The sequence below is a fragment of the Athene noctua genome, chromosome 1 (genome assembly GCF_965140245.1).
Source record: "Athene noctua chromosome 1, bAthNoc1.hap1.1, whole genome shotgun sequence".
In the NCBI taxonomy this organism is placed as follows: domain Eukaryota; kingdom Metazoa; phylum Chordata; class Aves; order Strigiformes; family Strigidae; genus Athene; species Athene noctua.
The window spans coordinates 265,007,341-265,032,041 of NC_134037.1; the positions used below are offsets into that span (position 1 = coordinate 265,007,341).

Sequence of the window (24,701 nt, forward strand, 5' to 3'; positions counted from 1 at the left end):
CAGAGAGGGGAGGGGGCAGGTTGCAGACATAACATTTTCTGTGTTCAAACCCCCCCAGCTCCTGCTTCAGGGGAACCAAAGGGGTTTTCTGGTTGTGCTTCGCCCACAGCTGCCAACCTAAATTACCCCGTCGGTTGTGTCCAGCCGAGCACCGTCACGCAGAGCCGGTCCTGGGGGGGGTCTGGGGGCTGCTCACGGAGAAATGTCCCTTCACACGCTCACCTTGCTCGTCCTGCACTGATTTTCCATCTGGGACTTCAGGGTGTCTTAGAGGAGGCACGTGGGGACGGGGCTGGCTCCCGGGGGACTCGCGGCCGGGGGAGCGGGCGAGCACGCCCCGTGCTGCTGGGGAGGGGGGTTCCCCTCAGCTGGGTGTAGCCTCGACGGGAAATCCGCGGCTCTGGGTAAATCCGTAGTACTGGTGGCGAAAGGAAACGGGACCGTGAGGTGCAGGGGGGAGGTTGTGCTTGGGGGTAGAATCACGGGAGGGTTTGGGTTGGGAGGGACCTCAAAGCCCATCCAGCTCCACCCCCCTGCAGGGGCAGGGCCACCTTCCGCTAGCCCAGGTTGCCCAAAGCCCCGTCCAACCCGGCCTTGAACCCTTCCAGGGAGGGGCCATCGACCACCTCTCTGAGCAACCTGTGCCAGTGTTTCACCGCCCTCATAAAAAATTTCTTCCTTAGATCCCATCTAAATCTACTTCTTTTAGCCGAAACCGGGAGACGGCGTGCAGTCCCAGCTAGCCCGACTAAGCTGCTCGTTCTCATTTTTAGCTTTCTCAGTACATACTTGTTGGGGGTTTTGCTCAATAGTAAACAGTAAAAAATTCTGCTTGACACATGGTTTGGGGTTTTGTTTAGCACTTAAAACCCCCACTTATTTACTTTCTCTCTCTCACATGCATCCACACTTTTTTCTAAGTAGCTGTTTTGCTAACTGCTGAAAAGGGGGGTTCCACGCTGAGCTGTAATTCTGATGGAAAGTTTTGCAGCTTGACAGTTCGATACTTGATCTGGCCTGTCTCTGTGATCACAGTTGTATTTTTTTCAACACAGTTCTTTTCTTGTTAGCTCTTACACCTTCATACTCAGGGTATCTGCCGTGTCCTAAAAGAGCACAGCTGCTCTGGGGAGCTGTGGATGCTCCGGCATCATGTCCTGCCAGGCAAATTATAAGATTTTGAATTTAATCATCCTTTTTTTTTTTTTTTCCCTGCTTCCCCATTCACACTGAATAAATATTGTCAAGCTTCTTTTTTTCCCCCTTAACTACTGATGTAGCCCATCTTTTCCTTTTGGGAATCCTGGGTCACGGTTCCTTCTAACGCTGCCTCAAGCTCTCGTGTCCAGCTCCGGTGCAGGGGAAGCACTGTGGAGTTAATCATCCCGTTCTGCTGAATTCAGTAGCATCTCTGGTCTCTTCCAGTAACGCGTCACAACCACCTGAAGGACTTCATGCTGGTGGTGTCCATCGTCATCGGGGTGGGCGGCTGCTGGTTTGCCTACATCCAGAACCGCTATTCGAAGGAGCACATGAAGAAGATGATGAAAGACCTCGAGGGACTTCACAGAGCTGAGCAGTCTCTCCATGACCTCCAAGAAAGGTGGGGTTTATGTGTGCGCCCAGTGGGGGCATTCAGCTGTCGCTTTCCTGAGGTTGTTAATCATTTAGATTTCTGGGAAGGTTTCCTCTGACCCGTGGTCCCGCGCAGCCGTACGTCCTCCCGCTCCGTTTCCTCTCCGCGATGTTTTTATGTCGTGTTTTGTCTCTTTGTTTAGTTCCTGTTCTGCTCTGGTTGTCATTTCTGGTTCAAAAAAATAGTTGTGGATTTTGGGGAAGATTTTGCTGTTTAGTTTTGGTGCTGGTGATGTGTGAGAGCTCTTCTCCCTACCCTCAGCACTTCGCTGCTGGAAGGAGCAAAACATCCAGCTGAGTGCAAGGGATGTGAGTGCTCCTGTACTCGATGGTGCTCACTCTTCTTTTAGAGTGTGTTGTCTTATGTCAGAAAGGTACTTCCTGTTTATTTACCACATTTATGGAATCACTGAACCCTTCAGGTTGGAAAAGCCCCCCTCGGGATCAGCGAGTCCAACCCTCAGCCCGACTCTACAAAGTTCTCCCCTACCCCACATCCCCCACAGCTCATCCCAACGGCCCTGAAACCCCCCCAGGGATGGGGACTCCCCCCTCCCTGGGCAGCCTCTTCCACTCTCGGACCACTCTTGCTGGGAAACATTTTCTCCTCCTGCCCAGCCTGAGCCTCCCCTGGGGCAGTTTCCAGCCGTTCCCTCTTGTCCTGTCCCTGATCCCCTGGGAGCAGAGCCCAGCCCCAGCCTCTCTGCAATGTCCTGTCAGGAGCTGCAGAGAGGGATGAGGGCTCCCCTCAGCCTCCTCCTCCTCACCCTGAACACTCCCAGCTCCTGCCCTGCCTCCTCACAGGATTGATTCTCCAGCCCTTCCCCAGCCTCGTTGCCCTCCTCTGCCCTCGCTCCAGCCCCTCCAGATCTCTCTCGGGTTGAGGTGCCCAAACCTGGACACAACCTCCAGGTGTGGCCCCCCCAGTGCCGAGCACAGGGGGACTGTCACCTCCCTGCTCCTGCTGGTCACACCGGTGCTGATCCAAGCCAGGAGGCCGTTGGCTTTCTTGGCCCCCGGGCACGCTGCTGGCTCCTGTTCAGCTGCTGGTCAGTGAGAACCCCCAGACCCTTCTCCCCCAGACAGCTCCAGCCACCCCTCCCCGAGCCTGTAGCCACGCAGGGGGTTGTGGTGGCCCAAGGGCAGGACCTGGCACTTGCCCTTGTTGAAGCCCATCCCGCTGACGTTGGCACCGATCCGATCTATCCAGGTCTCTCTGTGGAGCCTCCCTGTCCTCACGCAGATGGACGCTCCCGCTGCACTTGGTGTCATCTGTGAATTTACTGGTGACACACTCTGTGTCCCTATCAAGATCATCAGTAAAGACACCGACCAGAAATGGTCCCAGCACTGACCCTGAGGACTGCACTTGTGTGTGTGGTGTCCTCAGGCCTCCAGCTGGATTTAGCTCCATTGACTCTCTGGGACTGTCCATCCAGCCAGGGCTTGACCCAGCAGACTGTTCACTCATCCAGGCCAGGGGCAGCCAGTTTTTCTATGATAATAGAAAAGTTAAATTAAAATTTAATTACAGAGGAGCAGTGAAACATACAGTGGTTTCTAGTCCCAGCTTGACTCATCCTGAAAGTACACCAGGCTCCCCACGCCCCGACGTGGCAGTGTAAATCCCTACCTGGAGGGGAAGAAGAGCCTCTTAAAGGACTGTAAGGTAATCCAGCTCACTTAGAATTTGTCATCCAGGCTGAGCAGGTTTTTCACCCTGGCTTCTGACGGGGAGAAAGCATGCTGTGGGTGGAAGCCATCAGAGGAATGACACATCCCCTCTGGAGTTCTTTGAGCTGTATGTAAAAGTCCATGCTTCCCTGTCTGCACGATGGTAGCTAAATCCAGGAGTGTTGCCTGCGAAGGATGAAAAAATTAATAATTTTGGAGTGTTAAATACGAATATTTGAACTCTAGGCACTTGGGCAAAATCCTGTAGCCTCAGGAATGTGACCTCTACTCACAGAAAAGCTTCTAATGGTTCCAGTAAAATGACTGACCAGAGAAAAGAGCATTCAAGACTGTTGATGACAAACCAGTTGGGTTTTTCAGCAATGAAATATTTTTTTTAAGGGCAGGTTTAGCAAATAGCGTGATAGTCTTTGTCTGTAAGTACTTTTCATTAGGATAAACCTTAATTTGGGCACCCAGTTGTGTTCCTGGTGGTTTCCCTGGAAGCGGAGCCCAGCCCCTCGCGTTCGCAAACAGCCCAGTCGTTGGAAACCCTACGACCTGCAGCCTCATCTCTTGCCTATATGCTCATGACAGTCTTCAGGGAATTGTCCCGCACGTGGGTGTTACTCGGATGGTTTTCTTCTTCGATCGCATCAGTTGGCAGCTGCACGGAGAGCAAGCACTGGAGGGAGTACCCAGGTGCGGGTGCCAAACCGGGCACGGTCCCCTGGCAGCGGTGCGGCCACCTGACCTGCTTTCTTTTTGGTGTAGGGGTAGGATAAAGTGCATTTCCCCTCTGCCCACCATGGAGCCGGCTCTAATCTACAGCTGCTTTCACAGAGCTTTGTGTAATTTTAGGTTAAAGGTTAGAAACACCCCAAAGAAAAAAAATTTTTTTTTTTTTTCCTACAGCCAGAAGGAGACAGGAATTCCTTCTCGGTGTCCATCTCCTCAAGCAGCAGAGCGGTGGCCGGGGTGGGAGGTGTCTGTGGGTGTCACTGAGGAGTGGGGTCACCCCAGAAGTCCCAACACTGGCTGTGGGGAACAACCTTGGGATTTGCTGCCGAGGGCAGAGCCACGTAAACAAAAACCATGTGCCTGGGAAGTTCAGCTAATGCTCGAAAGCCGGAGAGGAAGAAACCCAAAACCACGTACACTAAACGTGGCTTGGGTCTTAAGCCAGAGCAGCGTGTGATGTTTCTGCAGGGTTTGCAGAAAGGGCTTGTGTTCTGCAGAGGGCACTGAGCCGTGGCTCCCCAAGGGGGAGGTGAGTTCCTGGACCTTGTGGGGCCTCTCGGCAGAGGACTGAGCTCATTCTCCTCTGAAGGGGGAACGCGCCTTCACGTCTTCATCCTTGTCCCAGCGAGGTTCAGCTGTGGTCCTCAGCCACTGCACAAACTGCCAAAACGTGCCAACGGCACCGGTTCCCATGGACTTGTGTAGCAGTTGTGCTGAAGTTCTGCTCAGAAACTTCTTTTCTAGAGCTTGAAGGAACCTCCTTTCCCGGCTCATTGAACCTCGGTGCTGAACACCCCTCCGGAAGGCGAGCGATGCCCGTCCACTTGCCTGCCAACTGCTAGCGTGGTGATCGGAGGAACAGCTCTGGTAGGCTCTTGGAGCTGAGAAAGGAAGTTTACTACAAAAAGCTACAAAAATTTCTCCTTGAAATGGAGATATTGGTGGTTTGAGATTCTTACAGCCCTCGTATGGAAGAGCTTTAGCACTGAGGCACAGGGCAGAGCGCGTGGGTTTATCTGAAAACTTGGAATGTCTTGGCAAGAGTCTCTTTTTTGTTCATCTTCAAAATACCTTTGGAGAACATCCTTCAACAGTGGCACTTTCCAGTCCGTTAAATAACCCACGAAGATAAAAAAGTTCATGGCACATCCCGCTGACGACTGGAGATTGCTTGAAGATCTGTAGGGAAGATCTTCAAACAGCGCACATGTCGCATGAGGAGCGAGCGGCTGGGGGAACTGGGGGGGTTCAGTCTGGAGCAGAGGAGGCTGAGGGGAGACCTCCTGGCCCTCTGCAACTCCCTGCCAGGAGGGGGCAGAGAGGGGGGATGAGTCTCTGGAGCCAAGGCCCCAGCGCCAGGCCCCGAGGGAATGGCCTCAAGCTGCCCAGGGCAGGGTCAGGCTGGCTCTGAGGAAGGATTTCTGTGCAGAAGGGGCTGTTGGGCGTTGGAATGGGCTGCCCAGGGCAGGGGGGAGTCCCCGGGATCCCTGGAGGGGTTGAAGAGTCGGGCTGAGCCAGCGCTGAGGGATCTGGGGGAGTTGGGAACGGTCAGGGGGAGGGTCATGGTTGGGCTGGAGAGGCTGCAAGGGATTTTCCAGCCTCCATGATTCGGGGATTCTGTGATCTGCTGATTGTTTTGAAGATCTGTGCCTCAGCTGTGAAGCCCCTGGGTGGAGTTTCGTTTCTTGCCCTCGTCACAAGTGTAGCTCTGAAGGCCCTTTGTCGTCTCGTGGAGCTCAGTGCACGTGAAACTGAATTCGGGGAGTCAGCTGGGTTTCAACAGGAATGCACAGACAAAACATGGGTTTGTCCATAACCAGCAGAAAAAAAATATACGGGCTCTGCTGTCAGGAAAAAAAAGGTAGTAAGGGAAAATACAGTGTTGGAGTGCCTTTGAGAATTATCTTAAGGATCAAATTCCTTCCCTCTTATGTGTCATAATAAAGGGAAATTTCTCCTTTAAACAGAGATATTTTGGTGGTTTGAGATTCTTACAGCCCTAGTATGGAAGAGCTTTAGCACTGAGGCACAGGGCAGAGAGCGTGGGTTTATCTAAAAACTTGGAATGTCTTGGCAAGAGTCTCTTTAAATTAGGAAGAAAAACACTTGAAGCTCTCAACAGAGCTGTAAATTGAAAATGAGCTTTTCCAAGGAGAGAGCCAGCATCGGGCTGGGGAGAGCCCAGCCCAGCCAGCCCCTTCACGTTGCCATCCGCACGCCGGGAGGAGCCCGTGGCTGGGCCAGCGAGCGGCTCTGCCCCGGCCCCGCCAATCTATAAAAAAATAGTTTGTGACTAAGGATACAGGTGCTTTTAGCAACTGGAGGATGAGCCAGAAAAGTGGGACTGCTTAAGTGTCTAGAAGAGGGCTGGTTGTATCAGAAGGCAGAGGTGAGAAGGCAGCGATTCAGAGACCGTCTGTGGACCTGCCTGGTCAGACAGAATACCTCCATGAACAACAGCCTGCAGGACCTGGACCGAATTTTCGGGATTATAAATGAAAAATGCAGATAATATTGTCATTTTTTTTTTTGACGTGTGGCTGGGAGAGGGACACCTGGGCACCTGCTGCGGGGAGCAGCGGCTGTGGTGACTGCGGGGTGGTGTGTCCCTTTCTGGGTGTCCGGGGGCCCCCCCAGACGTGCTCTTGGCCATTCACAGCCCAGGTATGGGTTTGCTCTCCAGGTTGGATGTGGAGTGCGAGAAGGTTTTATGACCTTGAAATCCTTATTTCTGGCTAAAGTGATTCCGTTTGGGGGTTTAGGGCAGGGTGGGTTTTTTTGTTTTCATTTTATGGATGGTTCTACTCATTGAAAATCCATCTGCTGTAAGGTGCGACTGGTTCTGCTGGTTACGCTGGTGCCTTGCTGACCCCACAGACGTTGCTGGTAGCTTGGTGTGGGTTAACACCTTATTTAAGATCCCACCGATCCGCAGAGGAGCTGCCGGGGCAGGGCAGGAGGCACCTGGAGGGAGAAGGGGCTGGTCTGGGGCGGGCAGAGCTCAGCGGGAGTTTCCTCAGTTTGGTCTGGCTTTAGAATAGCATTGCCTCTGCTCCGGCAGTCCGGGTTTGTCCAGCTTCTCCGATTGGCCTCATCCTGCGATAACGGAGACCTTGGAAAGAGAAGTTCATCTTTGGAAGGTGGGGTGGTTTGATGCCCCTGCTTTCCGACGGCGTAAGCCACCACGCTTCGCCGTGTTCTGGAAACTCATCCTGGCGTGATTCGAACCAATTGTTGCCGCCGTTTCAAAAAAAAAAAAAAAAGTATTTTTCATTTGAATCATTAGGCTGGTTCGTGCAAGAAGCCCTTGAATACTCATTTCTGTCACTGGTAGCTGCGGTTCCACGCTGTTTTTCATTACGAAGCGAACCTCTTCGTTTCATTTCAACTGAATATTTGCCAAATCTTTTTTTTTTCCCCCTTTGTCTTGGTGATCGCTGTGTCTCCAGAAGCATGTGGCTTTGGGACCTGTTACTCCTTTTTGTTATCATACAGAATTCCCTCTGATTTAATTCTGTCCTGAGGAAACACAGTCACTGCCAGGCAAGACTGAGAGGAGGGGAACACGGAGACATCCCACCCGGGCGGTCATACCTGCTGCTCCCCTCCCTTTGTTTTTTTTTTTAATTAAAGGCAAAGGTCTTCAGTTTTGTAAAAATTCTGAACATTCAAATGGATTTTGAGGCTTATTAAAGGAAATCTTGATGCGCTTTGGAAAATTAAGAAAATACATACTGAGTATTTAATAAACAAAATCGTTGAGACTGTGGAGTTGATGATTTAATTTATTCTCAGGCATATTTTTATTTATATTTATTTATATCTATATTTATATCTATATTTATATTTATTTATATTTATATGTAAAGCGCCTATCACCCTATTGCTAAATGTGCCTGAGAAGAAACTGTGGAGCTGATGATTTCATTTCTTCTCAGGCATATATTTCTATTTCTATTTCTATTTGTAAAGCACCTATCACCATATTGCTAAACATGCCTGAGAAGAAACTGTGGAGTTGACAATTTCATTTCTTCTTGGGCATATTTATCTTTATGTTTATATTTATTGATATTTCTATGTAAAGCACCTATCACCCTATTGCTAAACATGCCTGAGAAGAAACTGTAGAGTTGACAATTTTATTTTTTCTTGGGCATACTTATAGTCATACCTTTATTCCTATTCATATTTGTAAAGCGCCTATCAGCACGCTGACAAACACCGCCGAGAAGACGCTGTGGAGCGGAGGATTTCCTCTCTCCCCGGGCGGGGGGGGCTCTCCCCGACGCGCCCTGCGGCGCTGCCACCCAGGCGGTGGCCGTGGGAGCGGGGCGGGTGCCACGCGTGCCCGCGGGCTCCCTGGGCTCCCTGTGGGGCCCGGCCGCGCCGCAGCGCCCGCTCCCTCTGGCTGTGTTGCAGGCTGCAGAAGGCTCAGGAGGAGCATCGCTCCGTGGAGGTGGAGAAGGTGCACCTGGAGAAGAAGCTGCAAGACGAGATCAGCATCGCCAAGCAGGAGGCACACCGCCTGCGGGAGCTGCGGGAGGGCACCGAGAACGAGCTGAGCCGCCAGAAATACGCCGAGCAGGAGCTGGAGCAGGTGAGGGGCGGCCGGGTGGGTGCTCCCCCGTCCCAGACGTGCCAGGAGAGGGCGAGGCAGAGGAACCCAGCGGCGTTCTGCTGGTGATGCTCCTCCGGGTGGAAGAGATCCGAGGGTTTCTCCCAGCGCTCCACGTGGCTGTGCTGCTGTCACGCGCCGTCCCGCCCCGAGCTGTACCTGCACCCCTCTGTCGACTTCTAACTCCCACTCCAAACCATAAGCTCTTGCCTTTTTTTTTTTTTCTTTTCTGCCTATTCATGGGTTTGGGGGAGATTTGGAATGAGTTTGGTTGTGCTTGCCACGTTTGCTTGCGGATCAGAGGGGTGTACGAAGGAAACGGCCTTCCAAAGCCACGGAGCGCTACATTAGAGTCTGCACGGCAAGGTTAGACTCGGGTGCGATTCCCAAAAACTTAACTTTAGACTTAATATGTCTAAATATGTCCTAATATGTCTAAAATGCATCCACAAATTACATATCATAACGTAGGCCTAGACAGAATATTGTGTGCAACGCTGCTGCTGGCAACAGAGATGCGTTTTGTCCCGAAGGATACACAGGGCATTTGTGAAATCATTTGTTGTAGGTCAGAAAAAGCACTCCCAGTCCTACATGTGAAACCCCCGAGCCTGTAACAAAAGCTGTGGGGAAATAATGGAAATCGGGGACGTTGCTCATGGCTCCTGCCTGCAGTGACAGAGAGTGAGCATCGGGGAATTTTACCTCAAAACTGCCCTTTGCCCAAACCTACAAGAGAGATGCAAACCCACAACTCCAGTTGCTGCTTCCCATTTCAGCTGATAGAATTCTTACCCGACATTAATTTATAATTAAGTTTAAACTGAAATTGTGTGAGCCAGAATCGCACGAGCCCAGCGAGCACCGTGGCTGTTCCCAGCCATTGGCATTTCCTCCCAACTTCACTGTGTCCAAACTTCTATGCCGCTGTGAAGGGCGGGGAAGAAAATGAGACAAGAACATAGGGTCTCCACTGACAAGAGAGAAAAAAGTGTCCTGGGCCATCAAGTAACCAGGGAGCCGCGGGGCAGCGTGGCCTTGGTGTGCAAATAGTCACCAAAGAGCAGATTTATTTCCTGCTTGGAATACCAAGAGCCCAGGCACCCACAGGCACCTGTCACCAGCTCTGCTCTTGTGAGCCAGAGTCGTTCATGGAATCTCCCAATCACTCAGGCTGGAAAAGCCCCTCGGGGTCATTGAGTCCAACCCTCAGCCCGACTCTACAAAGTTCTCCCCTACCCCACATCCCCCACAGCTCATCCCAACGGCCCTGAAACCCCCCCAGGGATGGGGACTCCCCCCTCCCTGGGCAGCCTGTTCCACTCTCGGACCACTCTTGCTGGGAAACATTTTCTCCTCCTGCCCAGCCTGAGCCTCCCCTGGGGCAGTTTCCAGCCGTTCCCTCTTGTCCTGTCCCTGATCCCCTGGGAGCAGAGCCCAGCCCCAGCCTCTCTGCAATGTCCTGGCAGGAGCTGCAGAGAGGGATGAGGGCTCCCCTCAGCCTCCTCCTCCTCACCCTGAACACTCCCAGCTCCTGCCCTGCCTCCTCACAGGATTGATTCTCCAGCCCTTCCCCAGCCTCGTTGCCCTCCTCTGCCCTCGCTCCAGCCCCTCCAGATCTCTCTCGGGTTGAGGTGCCCAAACCTGGACACAACCTCCAGGTGTGGCCCCCCCAGTGCCGAGCACAGGGGGACTGTCACCTCCCTGCTCCTGCCGGTCACACCGGTGCTGATCCAAGCCAGGAGGCCGTTGGCTTTCTTGGCCCCCGGGCACGCTGCTGGCTCCTGCTCAGCTGCTGGTCAGTGAGAACCCCCAGACCCTTCTCCCCCAGACAGCTCCAGCCACCCCTCCCCGAGCCTGTAGCCACGCAGGGGGTTGTGGTGGCCCAAGGGCAGGACCTGGCACTTGCCCTTGTTGAAGCCCATCCTGCTGACGTTGGCACCGATCCGATCTATCCAGGTCTCTCTGTGGAGCCTCCCTGTCCTCATGCAGCCCTGTTCCTCCCAACGGGTCCTACAGCCTCTCAGCAGAGTCCCTGAGCTGTGTTCCAGCACACACGCTGGGGTCTCTGTACTCACACAGACACAAATCGGGGCACTTTGTCCCATTGGCCATGAAATAAGGATGTGTAGCCTTCCTCTGGTAACCCCGAGCCCTCGTCCCCGACCTGCTCCTGGCGTTTGGAGGAGTCAGAGTCTCATCCATTCTGCTTCCCCTTCACTTTACGCTTGGTAAGAAGCCCAGAAAGAGGTGACTTAACTGCTCTGTTGTTTCTTAGAGGCCTTCGGGAGGGATGCGTTGCCAGGGTGAGTATTGGTTTTACCCACCTGACCCACACTGTGTGATATAACACGATCACCGTCCCGGCGAGCTGTAGGGCACAGACAGCATTAACCAGTCACCCCCACTGACCGTAAAACTCATCCGATTTCAAGATATTCTTGGGTCCCAGGGAGTACTAAAACAAAACCTTTTGCACCAGTCGATTCTGATCACTAAAACAATACTGGAGGGTTTAGAAGTTCGTGCTGGGCCTTTGAGATGGAGAAGCAGCGTATTTCAGGGATGGGGCTGCCCCGTACTGGGCTGTTCAGACAGATCCTCCCTCCTCGCTCCATCATCCCCCCACAGCCCCACCGGGGCCACAGACCCCCAGGGCACTCCTCGCTTTATCAGTTGTTGCTCTTAGTGATCAAAATGAGATCTTGGAAATCTTCCCAGGAGAACGTAGACACGCAAAGTAACTCTGGTTTTTACTGATTCCCCTGAGAGGGTTTGTGTTCTGGATGCTGCTGTATAATGGCTCATCTCAACCACTGGCCCTTGGCTGTTGTTCTGCACCGCTTCCCTTTTCCACCATTCCATAGAAACGTTGCTCCCTGAGTGCTCCTCTACCCCAAATACCCAGTGACAGATTTCCTGCCTGCTTATTCTCTGTATTCCTAAATCCCAGACACTTGCAGATCGTGCTCAAAGTTCTGCCTTGGTGGGAGCAGCACCTGGTGCTGCTGGTGAAAGAGGGGAAAAAACAGACCTTCCTGGGGTCTGCGATTAGGAATTTGTGACTTTTGGAATGATTTAGGCAATGCTGTGCTCAGCAAGACTGTATCACATGTAGGTGATAAAAGTAGTTGACCTCTTCTGTGCAGTGTCTTGTGGCTGCTTCTCGATGGACTGTGCAAACGTCCTCGAGGGTAAAATACGGGATTTCAAAACATCTGCCTCTAACCCGGTGCTTTTGGCTCACTAGAAAACGCCTGTGCCAGACTTGGTGAGACACGACTGACTTAAATAACACGTTAAGGGAAAAGATCCAAGTTTGAGCAATCTTTTTTAAAAAAAAAATGCTTGTCTTGAGTCCGCTTGTGGCTCTGCTCTGTGGGAAGCGAAGAGGCAGCGGCACCAGGCAAGGGCGGATGTAAATGGGGTGGTGGGAAGCGTGTGCTGGCGTTGGGCAGGGTCTGTACAGGGCCCGGGCAGGTCGCTGGACACGCTCCCACTGCCTCTGCCTTCCTTAGACCTGGGCCCTTGAGAAAAAAGAAAGAGAAAATGGGCCAGACATCATCCAGGTGTGGCCATGCCGGAGCTGGACCTTTCCTCCCAGCTCCACCTCTCTGGCCCGGGCTCTGCGTTGGTGGGCCGGGGCTGGCTGGGCAGAGAAAGCTCTTGAAGGTGCTTAGGGCTGGCTTTTATTTTACCAGCGGGGAAGCCTGTAGTACGGCCTCCAGCCGCGTGTACCCCTCCGGAGCAGCGAGGTGCTGTGGCTGAAGGGTCCTCCCAGCTGGAGTCTCCATCCGTCAGCTTCTCCGCTCTGGGACACGTTGGCTTGTGGCAGGGCTTGTGGCAGGCTGCAGGTGTATTCATCTCTCCACACCGTGTGTAATGGAGCAGAAGTGTGAATTCTTGATGATCCCTAGAAGTGCTTTTATGTAAGGTTTTGGTATCTTCGACTTGCTTGTCACCCACTTTCTTCTAATTTTGTAATCGCTCCCTTCTCCAGCAAGATAAGTGTGTGGAGGAGACCAGACCGATGGTGTGTGGAGGAGACTGAGCTGGGATGGAAGGAGAGTCCCCCAGAAAGCTACTGCTGATTCCAGACGTGTTATTTTTTTTCCTGACCAAGCAGCACATGTTTTGTGTCTAAATATTTTTATCATCTTGCTCCAGTGTGAAAGTTGTCTCTTGACAGGCTCCCTCTGTTTGGCTCAGGAGCTGCAGTGAGAAAAGGCGATTTGCCTGCTCAGAGCTGTCAGCGATTCTGCCTCAGGAGGAGAATCTGTGGGCTTTGCAGACCTGCAGGCAGGCAGAAAAATCTGCAGAGGTTTCTAGAGGCTATAACAAGCACCCCGAATATCCTTACCTAAAGTCTAACTCTCTTTTAACTCCCCTGTGCGTGCCAGCTCAGGAGGGATTGCCTGCAGCTTGTGCCGTTGTGAGGCAGAGGGGCGGGTGGGAAGGGGTCGAGCGGGTCAGCGATGAGCACACGCTCTGCCTCTGCTCCCCGAGGGCTGAGGCAGGACGGCGTGGTGGTGGCTGGCAATGTGTGAGGGTGAAGGGGGGACACTGGGGGGGGTTCTGGTCACCCCAGCAGCCGCCTTGTCTGTCAGGCAGCTGCCCTGCATCCCTGCAGCACCAGGGTGCCACCTCTCCTCCTCATGACTTTCGCTTCTGTCACGAGTAAGATTAAGTTGTGTGGAGGCTTTTTTTTTCCCTTTGTTGGGGGGGTGGCAGCCAGCAGTTGTGCTGGCCTCGCTGCAGCGCCGGCCGGTTCTCCCCCAGGTGCGGATGGCGCTCAAGAACGCCGAGAAGGAGCTGGAGTCCCACTGCAGCTGGGCTGCGCCCGAGGCCCTGCAGAAATGGCTCCAGCTGACCCACGAGGTGGAGGTCCAGTACTACAACATCAAGAAGCAGAACGCGGAGAAGCAGCTGCTGGTGGCCAAGGAAGGGGTGAGAGTTTTCAGCGTCTTGTCCCGGGTCTTCCCCTCGCAGCCGCAGGGAAAGGTTTGGGGAGCGAAACCCATGAAGTTGGTTTCTCTGCACCTTCTTTATTTCCTTTGGAGTTCCTTATATTTGCGTTTGTTTCAAGCGCAGCACAAACCTTCCCAGAGGTGTGAGGAGGGGCTGAAGATCCTCACGGTGATCCCCTCTCGGCTGTGTCTGGGCTGGAGCGCGGGGAAGGGGCAGGGGGTGAGCTGCTGCCTGCGCAGTCAGGGAGCGGGAGGTTTTGCACCAACTAAGCCTCATCCCTGCTCTAGGTGATGGACGTGCACAGGCAACAGAATTCCAAACGTGTGCATGCGATCTGTAGGGATGAATCATTTCTGGATTCCCAGTTGTTTCAGATCTCCTGTGCCAACCAAAAAGCGATGAGCTGCAGGGAAGCTGTTGTAACATGTGCTTGTCTCTGTGGACGTTCACAGCAGTCAGAGCTGGCAGCACAGAAAAATCTGTCTGCCATAATATGTTTTTATTGTGAACATTTTAACATTGCAATGGGGTTTTTTGCTGTGTCAGTTCTCATGCCCACACCCTTGGTTTGTAGTCATGCCACTGGATCTGTGAACCAGAGCGCTGTGCGTGGAGACTTTACTTTTGAGTCTACGCTGTGCCACAAAGAGAAGGCAAAAAAACCCCAACCCCAAAACAAAAAACCTCTCCAAACCACCAACACTAGGGCATTAACAGTGTTTCTCTGATCGTTTACTCACGGGAAAGACGAAACAAGAGCCATTTGCTGTATGAAGTAGCTGGTTCAGTTCCCTTTGACTCTTGGGAAATCAGGAGAAGGGCCAAGGAGGAGCATGAAACCCCCAACCTGCTCACTCGCTGCTGGCAGACTCCTCACCCGCTGTGTTAGGAAGGATAACATTTCCCTTCAGCAAAACCCCGTTTGCACATGTGCAAACAGCTGCAGGGACTGTTTCTGTCTCGGCCCATCCAGGATGTTCTTGTCCTGGAGGAAACACAAGGTCGTCTTCTTCCTGTGACCTTTTTCTGTTGATGTTCCAGGCTGAAAAAATTAAAAAGAAGCGAAACACCCTGTTTGGAACATTTCATGTTGCTCACAGCTCATCTCTAGATGATGTTGATCATAAAATCTTAACTGCAAAGTGAGTATCTACTTCATACCTTCCCTTCTTTCTGCCTGCCTCTTTCAGCCCTCTTGTGTTGCGGACACGAGCGTACTGTAGCCTCTGAAGGTGCTCTTGGTCTCTCCTTGGTGAACTTTTGTTCCGCTGGCTTTGGTTAGCTGGGATTGGACTTGCTCCTTTTAATCGATAACTTTTTAATTTTATCTGTGTGAAAGAAGAAATCGCAGCTATGCAGAGCAGTTGAACATCCTGTCAAAATGAGGATTCAGGAGGCTGCAGTATTCCTAAAGAGATTGTTCCTGGATATTTCAGTTGTTTATTTGTTTGGTTTTTTTTAATTCCTCTATTCCTGAAAATGGAAAGCTGTCTCACATATCACCCGTAGAGTAGACTCCCTGTCCACGCAAACATACACAATTGACAGTGTGCTCTTTCCTTCCTCCCCTACACTCTCCCTCGCAGGCAAGCGCTGAGCGAGGTGACGGCCGCGCTGCGGGAGCGCCTGCACCGCTGGCAGCAGATCGAGCTGCTCTGCGGCTTCCAGATCGTCAACAACCCGGGCATCCACACCCTGGCCTCAGCCCTCAACATTGACCCCAGCTGGATGGGCACCCCGCGCCCCAACCCCTCGCACTTCATCATGACCGATGACGTGGACGACTTGGACGAAGAGCTCGTGTCTCCCATGTCCATACAATGTAGGTAGAGCGGTCGCCGCCGCGGGGGGCAGCCCTGGGACTGTAGTTCAGGTGTGTCAGGAGGGATTCAGGGCTTAAGCTGGTTTTTAAATGACCGAAGACAAACTGTTAGTCATTAAGGGCCGGGAATGTCCCTAAGTGCCAGGCCACCGCTGCTGGGGCTGCTTGGAGCCTGCTAGTCCCTGCAGAACGGGCGATTCCGAGATGTGTGTGCTGTTCTCTCGATTCACTGAATTTAAGCATTTACAAAAGCCCCAAAGGCACAGGCTAGACTCACAAAAGTGAGAAAGGAAAATGCGGTGCGTTGTCCTCATCTCCCCCCGGCTAGGGGACTTGTCTGGGATAGAAAAGGACCCAAAGGCACCCCTCCTCAGGCAGGGCTTTGGACTTGCACCTCTTGCCATTCCCTGTGGGGAGGAGCAGTCGGTCTGCTGTGCTCCTGCCGACCTCTAACGACCTACTCAGCATTCCCTGGGACCTGTAATGACCTACTGAACATTCCCTGGGACCTGTAACCCTACTCATCACTTCCTGGAGCAGAAACTGAACCCCCAGTGCCCCATCTCCTGTGCAGGGTTGTAGCTCCCGGGACGGGTGTTCTCGCCCTCGCCATCAGCGACTGTTCCTGTGGGAAGTGCACCAGCTCCTGGAGGGAGGAGCGGGGCTGCTGCAGAGGGAGGGTGGATGATCCCCCTCTCGTGAGCCCAGGTCTCGCCAGGGGGAGGAAGGGCCTGGACTTGGGTCACCCTGTGCCCGTTACTCTGGCGATCTCTGAGCTCTTGCATTAAGGGAAAGCTGTCTCCTTCTCTGCAAAAGGTTTGTGAATCAGTCCTTACTATTCCCATGTTAAACTGACCCAGATTCAGCCTTGCTTCTCTCAAAAACGCATTTTCCAAACACAGTTTCCTATCTCTGGCTCTTGCACAAGAGAATGGGGGGGCTGAGGAGCAGTTCCAGCTGCTCTGCCACAGCTTCCGGAGCTCCGGCTGGGAGAGGGAGCCCGTGCTGGCAGCGGTAGCTGCAGCAGTCTTCAGTTACGTCTGCTTCGGGTCACCCAGTGAGGACTTTTATGGTTGGACTAGATGGTCTTCAAGGTCTTTTCCAACCTAGACGGTTCTGGGATTCTGTGACTTTGCCAAAAATCTGTTTAGCTGGGTAGAAGGTGGGGGGAGGAACGGCAGAGTCTTGGTGCTGGCCGTGTGCGCTGCAGGAGGTGCCTGTACGCGCCATCGCCACCCCCCTCCTGGTTTTGGGCTGGGGTTAGGTGCTGTGAAGGTCGGGGGCAAGAGCTCAGGGCGATGGGGGTGAAGGCAGGGTGCTGAGGGTTTGGGTGGCCGGCGGGATGTTAAGGAACAGGGGAGCTGCAGGATTCTGGGGCTGGAGGCAGGATGGAGGGGGGTAGGAGCTGGCGGTTTGTGGGGTTGGGTGTGCACGGGGAAAGTTTAAAGCCTCAGGGAGATCGTGGTGTCCTGCTAGACTTTGTGATTCACAGTTACCGTGTACCTCTGGAGGTACCACACCTGGAGGGTTGTGTCCAGGTTTGGGCACCTCAACCCGAGAGAGATCTGGAGGGGCTGGAGCGAGGGCAGAGGAGGGCAACGAGGCTGGGGAAGGGCTGGAGAATCAATCCTGTGAGGAGGCAGGGCAGGAGCTGGGAGTGTTCAGGGTGAGGAGGAGGAGGCTGAGGGGAGCCCTCATCCCTCTCTGCAGCTCCTGACAGGACATTGCAGAGAGGCTGGGGCTGGGCTCTGCTCCCAGGGGATCAGGGACAGGACAAGAGGGAACGGCTGGAAACTGCCCCAGGGGAGGCTCAGGCTGGGCAGGAGGAGAAAATGTTTCCCAGCAAGAGTGGTCCGAGAGTGGAACAGGCTGCCCAGGGAGGGGGGAGTCCCCATCCCTGGGGGGGTTTCAGGGCCGCTGGGATGAGCTGTGGGGGATGTGGGGTAGGGGAGAACTTTGTAGAGTCGGGCTGAGGGTTGGACTCGCTGATCCCGAGGGGCTTTTCCAACCTGAAGGACTCGGGGATTCTGTGGGAAGCCAAGCTAGACAGCGTTAATAAAACACTTGCAAAGATGCGAGGTAGCACTGAACACGTGGGGTGTCTGTAGGAGAGCCCTAAGTAACACCTGAAGCACGCTCTCCGGGGACAGGAGCTCTCTAAAGCTGAGCCTTCAGCTGAGATTTTAAGCCTCAGCTTCTTCATGCCTTGCTTGAGACTCCTTGAGGGAGATTTTCTGCTGTGAGCACTTGCAGTTCCTGTCAGTCGGGTGATGGGGAGCGAATCTGCTGCCTGCCTGCTCCCTGCCTGCTCCCTGCCTGCTCCCTCCCTGCTCCCTGCCTGCTCCCTGCCTGCTCGCCGCAGCATCCCTGCAGGCACTAACTCCGTGTAGCGAGCACTGGGCACCCAAGTTCCCAAACCAAGGCAGTGTTTCCCTTTCCCGAGAGGATTTTTCCTTCCTGGTGTACAAAAACTGCTTCAGGAGAGAAGCGCCAAGTCTTTTCTCCCCAGATGCTCTGGGGATGTCGCTGCCCGTGATGATTCTCCCAGTAAATCACATTTTTCTCTCTCCCGTGCACACCCGGTGGGCCCATCCCAGACGCAGCCTGGCTTTTCGGGCGCAGGTTCAGTGACCGCTCGTCTCTGTCCTCGGAGGATCAGTCCCTCTGGAAATACCCTGGTTTGGTTCTCTTCAATTATATTTTAATTTTTTTTTTTTTGTTTTACCCTCTGCCCTTTTTCTGCACTAAAATACATACACAAATTTTCCAACTTTCTGGCACGGAAAACTAATGAATGTACCTCTCTTCACTGAGTCATCAGCATCTTTACTAACCCCCGGGAAGAGTCTGGTGGGATGAAGAAGAATCACAGTTTGCTGTAGTTCTCACATGCTTTGGGTTTTGCTTTTTAAAAAAATCCAGTTATGAAATCTGGAGGGTTGTTTTCACTCGTTTTTACCCCGGAGGTGGAAATGGAGGATTCGGGCTAGGCCGGGAGGAGGTGGTGACGTTCCCACCCCACTCCCTCCTGCGCCCAGGTGCTCGCAGCCCCTCGGCGGCCGACCCCGCTCCCTCCCCGCAGGGGCTGCTGCCGACTGCCGGGCCTTTCCTCCCTCGGCGTCCCTAAATAAACTGAGGAATGGCTCTGTGATGCTGATCCATCCCCAGTGCCCTGCTGCCGGGGCTGGGGGCCGGCACCCTCAGCCCCCTGGTTTGGGCTGGAAGCCTTCCCCTCGCGAGCGCTGCCCGGCACGGGGCGGAGGGGGACGCAGGCCAGGCTTGGGGTCTCCCTCGGGATGCTGGGCAGGTTATTTGGCAAATGTTGATGCAACGTGGGCAGGGTCTGGGGGGAGCGAGGGGCCGCCGTGGCTGCGCAAAGCCAGGTCTCAGCCTTTGGGCTTGTGCTCGTCACAGGGCAGCTCGTGCAGAAGGAGAGCGCAAGGGCGTCAGGTGGGTAAACGGGGAGTGGAACACCAGGAAAAAAACCCAGCAGACCCCTCAGGGAAAAAAGCGTGGCCCAGGAGGAAAAGAAACCTGTAGCAGAAACGCAGAATTTCCCCAGTTAACTGTTGTGCAGCGCTTGGATCCCCGTTAGCCCACCCGGCCTGAGCTGTGGCCCCGCAGCGGCGCGGGAGCAGGGAGCAGCCTCCGGCGCTGCCTGCGCTCACGCTCCCCTCACCTCCTCCCGACAGGTTCTTGCAGTTCCCACGGGAGGAAGGGATTTGGTTTTTTGCCACCTTGACTCCGTGTGACTCGATTTCACTTAATATCTGCTCTGCAGCTCTTAAGAGAAAAAAAAAAAGTCTTGAAATAGAAAGCGGATGGTACGAAGAGCTCCAGCGAAGGGTTCGTAGTTGGGCGGTGTAGAAAAACAAGAAGTAGCAAACCTGAGCGGTGGGAGCCTGTGAGAGGAGCTGGATGAACCTCGGGGATGTGGAAACAGCAAAGTTGCCTGAGTTATTCTCACTTGTTCCTTCTTCCACTTGAAATACGTCCCAGCGGTGGTACCTGAGCTGTTGCTGTCAGATGAGCTGCAGAAGACTCGTGTTTCCTCGCTGTATGCTTTCACAGCAGCATTTGCTGGTTCTTCAATTCCCAAAGGAGCTCTTTCTCCATTTCTTAGCTTTCCTGTCTGTTCACCTTTTTAACCCATTTTTACATTTATTTCTTATGCGCATAAGAAATCCTGAACAATCCTGAACACCTTATCTCCTGCAAAAGGAGGAACATCTTGTATGGAAATTCCAGTTTGTGGTTTAAGCAGGACCAGGCTGGCTGTCCGCAGGCTGGCGACGCAGCCCGGGGTCCTTCCTCCTCCTTGTGGGAGGGAAACCAGCGCGCAGAAACCTCCGTGGAGGTGGAGGGGCCTCCCTCTGCCCCTCCAGAGGTGCCCCCCTGGCTCGGGCTCAGCGCCTAGGCTTGGCCCAGAGGTAGTGCAGGCTTGGGACAGAGGGAACTGGCTGAGCTCTCTGGCCTCTGTTGCCCGGCTGTGGCCAGAAGGATCATTGTGATCTTCAAAAGCTGTTAATCAGCTGGTGACAGTGCTCTGGAGGAGTCTCTCTGAACCAAGATGAATTGTAGCAATAGGACGAGGGGTAACGGTGTTAAACTGACAGAGGGGAGATTTAGATGAGATCTGAGGCAGAAATTGTTCCCTGTGAGGGGGGTGAGGCCCTGGCACAGGCTGCCCAGAGAAGCTGTGGCTGCCCCCTCCCTGGAAGGGTTCAAGGCCAGGTTGGACGGGGCTTTGGGCAACCTGGGCTGGTGGCAGGTGGCCCTGCCCGGGGCAGGGGGTGGCACTGGAGGGGCTCTGAGGTCCCTCCCAACCCAAACCCTCCTGTGATTCTTTGAGAGAGAAGAGAGAATTTACAATTAGAGATAAATATTTTTCAAGCCGAGCGTGTCTGCGATCAGTAAGTAATTATCAGTAATTATCAAACAGACTGGTGATAGCCCTTTTGGACCAGAGATGTAATTCAGGTGGGAACTGATGAGGAAAGCCTGTGCTGCCCCAGTTAATACCGTAGTGACATCTGCCCCCGTCCCGGCCGTTCTCTGGGCAGGAGGGTGCCAGGCTGGGAGTTTCTGCAGCGGGAGCAGCGGCAGAGCTGGGCGCCAGCACGGAGCTCACCCCGCCGGCTCTGGGTCCCGCAGCTGAGCTGATCACCAGAACCTCCTTTTTTTAGGCTAGAAATAACACTGCCACGGCATGAGGCGTCTGAACCGTTCGATGTCGGCGTCAGGATGAAATGAATCATGCCCTGAAAATACCGACTTCTTCACGTTCACTATAAAGGGAGCCTGGGTGGTAGCTCTGATGTAGAGCCGATGAATCACGCAGCCCGTCTCTGCTTCGAGCAAGATGATCCGATAAGGTGTTCAGAAAGCACCTATGTCAGAGTTTTTTCATGGGCTGGGCTTTAATCCAGCATGTTAAGCAGCAGCGCCAGCTTAACGCTTCCTCTGCATTTAAACCAGCATAACTTCGGGCGGGGGGCAGCGGGGGCAGCGGGGCGGCTGCACCGCCTTCAGCCTTCTCCCCTTTCTCTCCTTACAGCTCCGGCCTTGCCCAGCACAGTTCGCCAGCGCCTGGTGGACCCCCAGCACGGCCACGGATCTCAGAGGTTGGTAGAGAGTTACGTGCAAGGCCAGAATGAGTTGGGCCAAGCTGCCCCTTTCCGGGCAGGCAGAGTCTCTCTCCGTCGAAAGCTCAGCCTCTCCTCCGGACAGTCTTTCAGTTCCGACCTTCCCGGCACCAACCCACCATCTGCTGCCACCACCGCCTCTTCCACCTCTTGCTCCTCATCCTCCACCACTGCATCTGCTCCTGCTTGCCATGTCCACCCTATCTATTACCATCACACCACCTCCTCTTATTTCCTTCAGATGGACTCCATCCCCGATCTACCCCCTCCTGATGTCACCTCTGGAGTTCGCTGTCGCACTGAGAGCTTTGGGTATATTGCTGTTTCTTTTCTAGCTCCCTCTTGCCTGCTGTGTCTCAGAGCTGATGCTTGCTGGGGTGCTCTTTCTCCTAGATTCCTCGTGCCCTTTCCTTTTGGGTCTTTATTTCATGGTTTATCCACGTGTTTGTTTCTTCAACCGCTCTCCCGTGCCGTGGGCTCTCTAAGGAGTCTCCATGGTCCATCCCCATATCTGCGAACTCAGTGGGTGCAGAAACCATGGAGGTGCTGCTGTTTAACTGTAGCTGAGCAAACGGGCGCTCGGGGCCCTCGGTTATCGCTAAAAAAGAGTCTTTCGCTTGGGTGATGCACCTGTGAGAACAACAGTAACAACTAATCAGACAAACACTGACCTTATTTGAAGCCTTGCCTCAGTTGGGGTCTTCACGAGCGAATTGCAAAGGAAACACGATGGGATAGGAGGTGCTGTGAGACAGTTGGTGCTGCCGGAGGGTTTGAGATTCGTGCTGGCTTTAAGAGGTGGCAAAAAGCAGCGTTCAGGGCTTTTGTGTTTCAGAGTGATTCTGCTGGTGGTTTGGTAGGGGCTGAGGCATGGGTGAGTTCTGGCTAAGGAACGTCTGAATGAGAAGAGGAGGGAGTTGGAGCTTCTTATGGCTCGAGCTTCTTACGATGCTCGAGGTAAACCCTCGACTGAGGGGCGGGGGGGGCATTTCCGTGGGCTGTAGCTGAGGGGCGTTGCAGGCGCTGGGTGCGGAGCTGTGGGTGCTGGGGACGGGCTGTCGGGGAGTCCCGTCCTCCTGCCCTGTGGGGGAGCTGCCCCTGGCACGGCCAAGTCATTTTGTCTCTCTGTTCTGCGCTTTCTCCTTGGTAAAATTAAAAATAGTCTCCTTATCCTCAGCGTTAGGGAACAGATTTCTGGGAAAAGGCTGGAGGTCTCTCAGTGAGGAGGTCGGGAGGGGCAGTGTCCTTTCACATTTATTTACCGAGGCAGGACAGGATTCCAGGTCACCACATCTTCACTGGTCCCGGCGCGTTGCACCGTTACTCCTTTACTGGCAGGGCGCAGGTTCCCTCCTGACAGCTTTTACACAGTCTCCGTCCTGTGTCTCAAAGCCGGGCTTTGCTGGGCCCGAGCACCCCGTGCCTGGGCACGTATAGAGCCTGAGCAGCCCCGGGCAGGTCGGGGCTCCCGCAGTATCGGGGCAGGGCGATGTTACTGCTCCTGCTCCACAGTGGGCAATGAAAGAGCAACGTCTGGGTTCATTTAGTCCTATTTGTTTGGGGATTACGAGAAGCAGCATAATTAAGATTAATTAGTGCCAGTCTGAGTTCAGCTGCAGCTGTCCCGGTTTGACTGATAAAAGCTGGGAATGCTTCTGGTAACACCACACAGGCCTTGTTCACCGTTGACCTTCCCGTCCCTGCAGGAGGGAGGGCTTGTCCTGGCCCCTCGAAGGCTGCAGCGCTCTTTCAAAAATTCCTGTGTAAACGTGATGGTTTTTCTCAGCCCAGGCCTGTGATACGCTTAATTGCTGACCAGGTTAAAGTCTCCATCCCGTGAGCAGCAGAGGGAAATGGGGGGGGACTTGGGGATCCCGACTAGGAGAGGCAACAGTGCTGCGTTAGGAGAGAATGACCAGGGGCTTCCCCTTGTTCCCCGCGGGCGCTTAGTCCCTCGTCAGCACCCAGCGGCGGGTCCGACCGCTTTCTCCCCGTTCCCACAGCACAGGCCGCCTGTGGGTGCAGGATAAAGTGATTTAGCGTCGGAGTTTTGCGGAGGAAGAACTTCCCACCTAAGATTTGCTTCAGCTACACAATAGCAGACGACTCCAAAATCCATGCTCATCCATTCTCTGTTCATTTCAGAAAACAGAAATGAAGAATCGGGTGCCCACCTCTGTTCTGATTTTGTTGCTTTTAATTTTTTTTTTTTTTGTGTCAAACTGCTTCACGAGCAGATCCTGCTTCGATGTGTCTCTAAAAGCACGGCCGCAGCACACGCCAATGGATCGCTCTTTCTCTTTGATGTAACCAGCCTTGGAGGCCTTGACACACATCCCTCGCGCTCCACAGCCTCCCAGGGAGGCAAACGGAACAGATGGGGAAGCTGAGGCTGAGAAAGGCCTTCCAGGGAGTCACTGCCAGGGACGAAAGCGGAACCCAAAAAAATGCCTGGCTCCCTTGGTGGGAGGCGAGCGCTGCCTTGAGTGCCTTGGGCTGCCGGTCGCTGTAGCCTCTCTCGTATCCGGCCGATGCTGGCGAGACCTCGCGAGAGAAATCGTCTCAAACAAGTTGTTCCCCCCCGCTGCCCCCGAGAAGGGCTCGGGGATCGCTTCCCTCCCCGCGAGGTGCGTGCGGTGCTAAAGGCTGCTGGGGGTGACCGGGTAGGGACCTTCTCTCCAGGCAAGGCCAGCGCGTGGCCGGGGAATCGCTTTCGTGAACTCCTCACTGTTTGCTTCTCTTTTGCAATTGGCTTCAGAGGATCCGGTGCAAATAAGGTCAGAGCTGGTGTGGCGAAGGCTGCTGTGTGTTTGTGGGCGTTAACAAAGGGCTGGCCCTGGGCGGGGAGAGGGGCTGGAGGCTGCTGTGTGCACAGAGGTTTCTGCTGCCAGTGCCTGCTTCAGGTGGCACCCGTGGATAAACCCGATGGAGGTGGGAGCGTAGGACCAAACCCCCGCCCTGGCGACGCTCTTCCAACGGGGAAGGGACGTGGCAGCCGTAGCAAGAGCCGGGAGTCAGTCACCCAGGGAAAAGAGCGATTCGCAGCCCCTAGAGCGGGAGGGAAGGACTTGCAGGCGGATTCGCATCGCAGCGGCTGTGTCGCAGCCTCTGCCTGTGCCGGGCCGAGCGCGGCGGAGTAGCGCAGCCCTGGGGCAGGTTTGGTTCTGCCTGGGGGGAGGCCCGTGCCCCGGTGCCACGCACCAGCTCGGGATTTAGGGGACGGCCTCGGGGCCGCGGTGCACTGGGCCAAGGACAGGGCTGGCGGAGGTGGAGGCTCGGCCTGAGCCTGGCAGACCGAGCTCTGCTCACCATCAGACAGCCCCGAGCCACCCCTCCGCCTTCCCCGTGTCCTGGGCTGTGCAGACAGCAGGAGCCCACCAGGAGAAACCCTCCGGCGGGCTGCAGAGTTGAGGAAAAATATTTCTCCTATATCATCCCCCTGCCCTCTCCCGCCTCTCCCCACCGCTGCTTTCTTTACTCCATGCTTTGCTCTCTGCTTCTCCCGTTTGCCAGCTCAGCCCATTCCCATTTTCTCGCCCTCTCGTTCATGGGGGGGGGTTGTATCTCCACGGAGGTTTCCGGGAGGGCCGAGCCCCCG

At 54.3% G+C, this 24,701-nt stretch overlaps 1 protein-coding gene across 8 annotated transcripts in view; it reads left to right on the top strand.

Moving 5' to 3' along the window:
* STIM1 (stromal interaction molecule 1) overlaps positions 1-24,701 on the top strand; it is a 101,125-nt gene that overhangs the window by 71,614 nt on the left and 4,810 nt on the right. For 3 of the 8 annotated variants that reach the window (XM_074919935.1, XM_074919946.1, XM_074919956.1), the window contains 6 exons: positions 1,426-1,603; positions 8,473-8,650; positions 13,448-13,615; positions 14,678-14,778; positions 15,223-15,458; positions 21,016-21,082. In XM_074919935.1, the coding sequence (XP_074776036.1) occupies positions 1,426-1,603; positions 8,473-8,650; positions 13,448-13,615; positions 14,678-14,778; positions 15,223-15,458; positions 21,016-21,082 (928 nt within the window). Of the gene's footprint in view, positions 1-1,425; positions 1,604-8,472; positions 8,651-10,946; positions 10,975-13,447; positions 13,616-14,677; positions 14,779-15,222; positions 15,459-18,055; positions 18,137-21,015; positions 21,416-24,701 lie in introns of those variants that run through there. The other 5 variants (XM_074919896.1, XM_074919906.1, XM_074919925.1 and 2 more) reach the window with 4 other exon arrangements.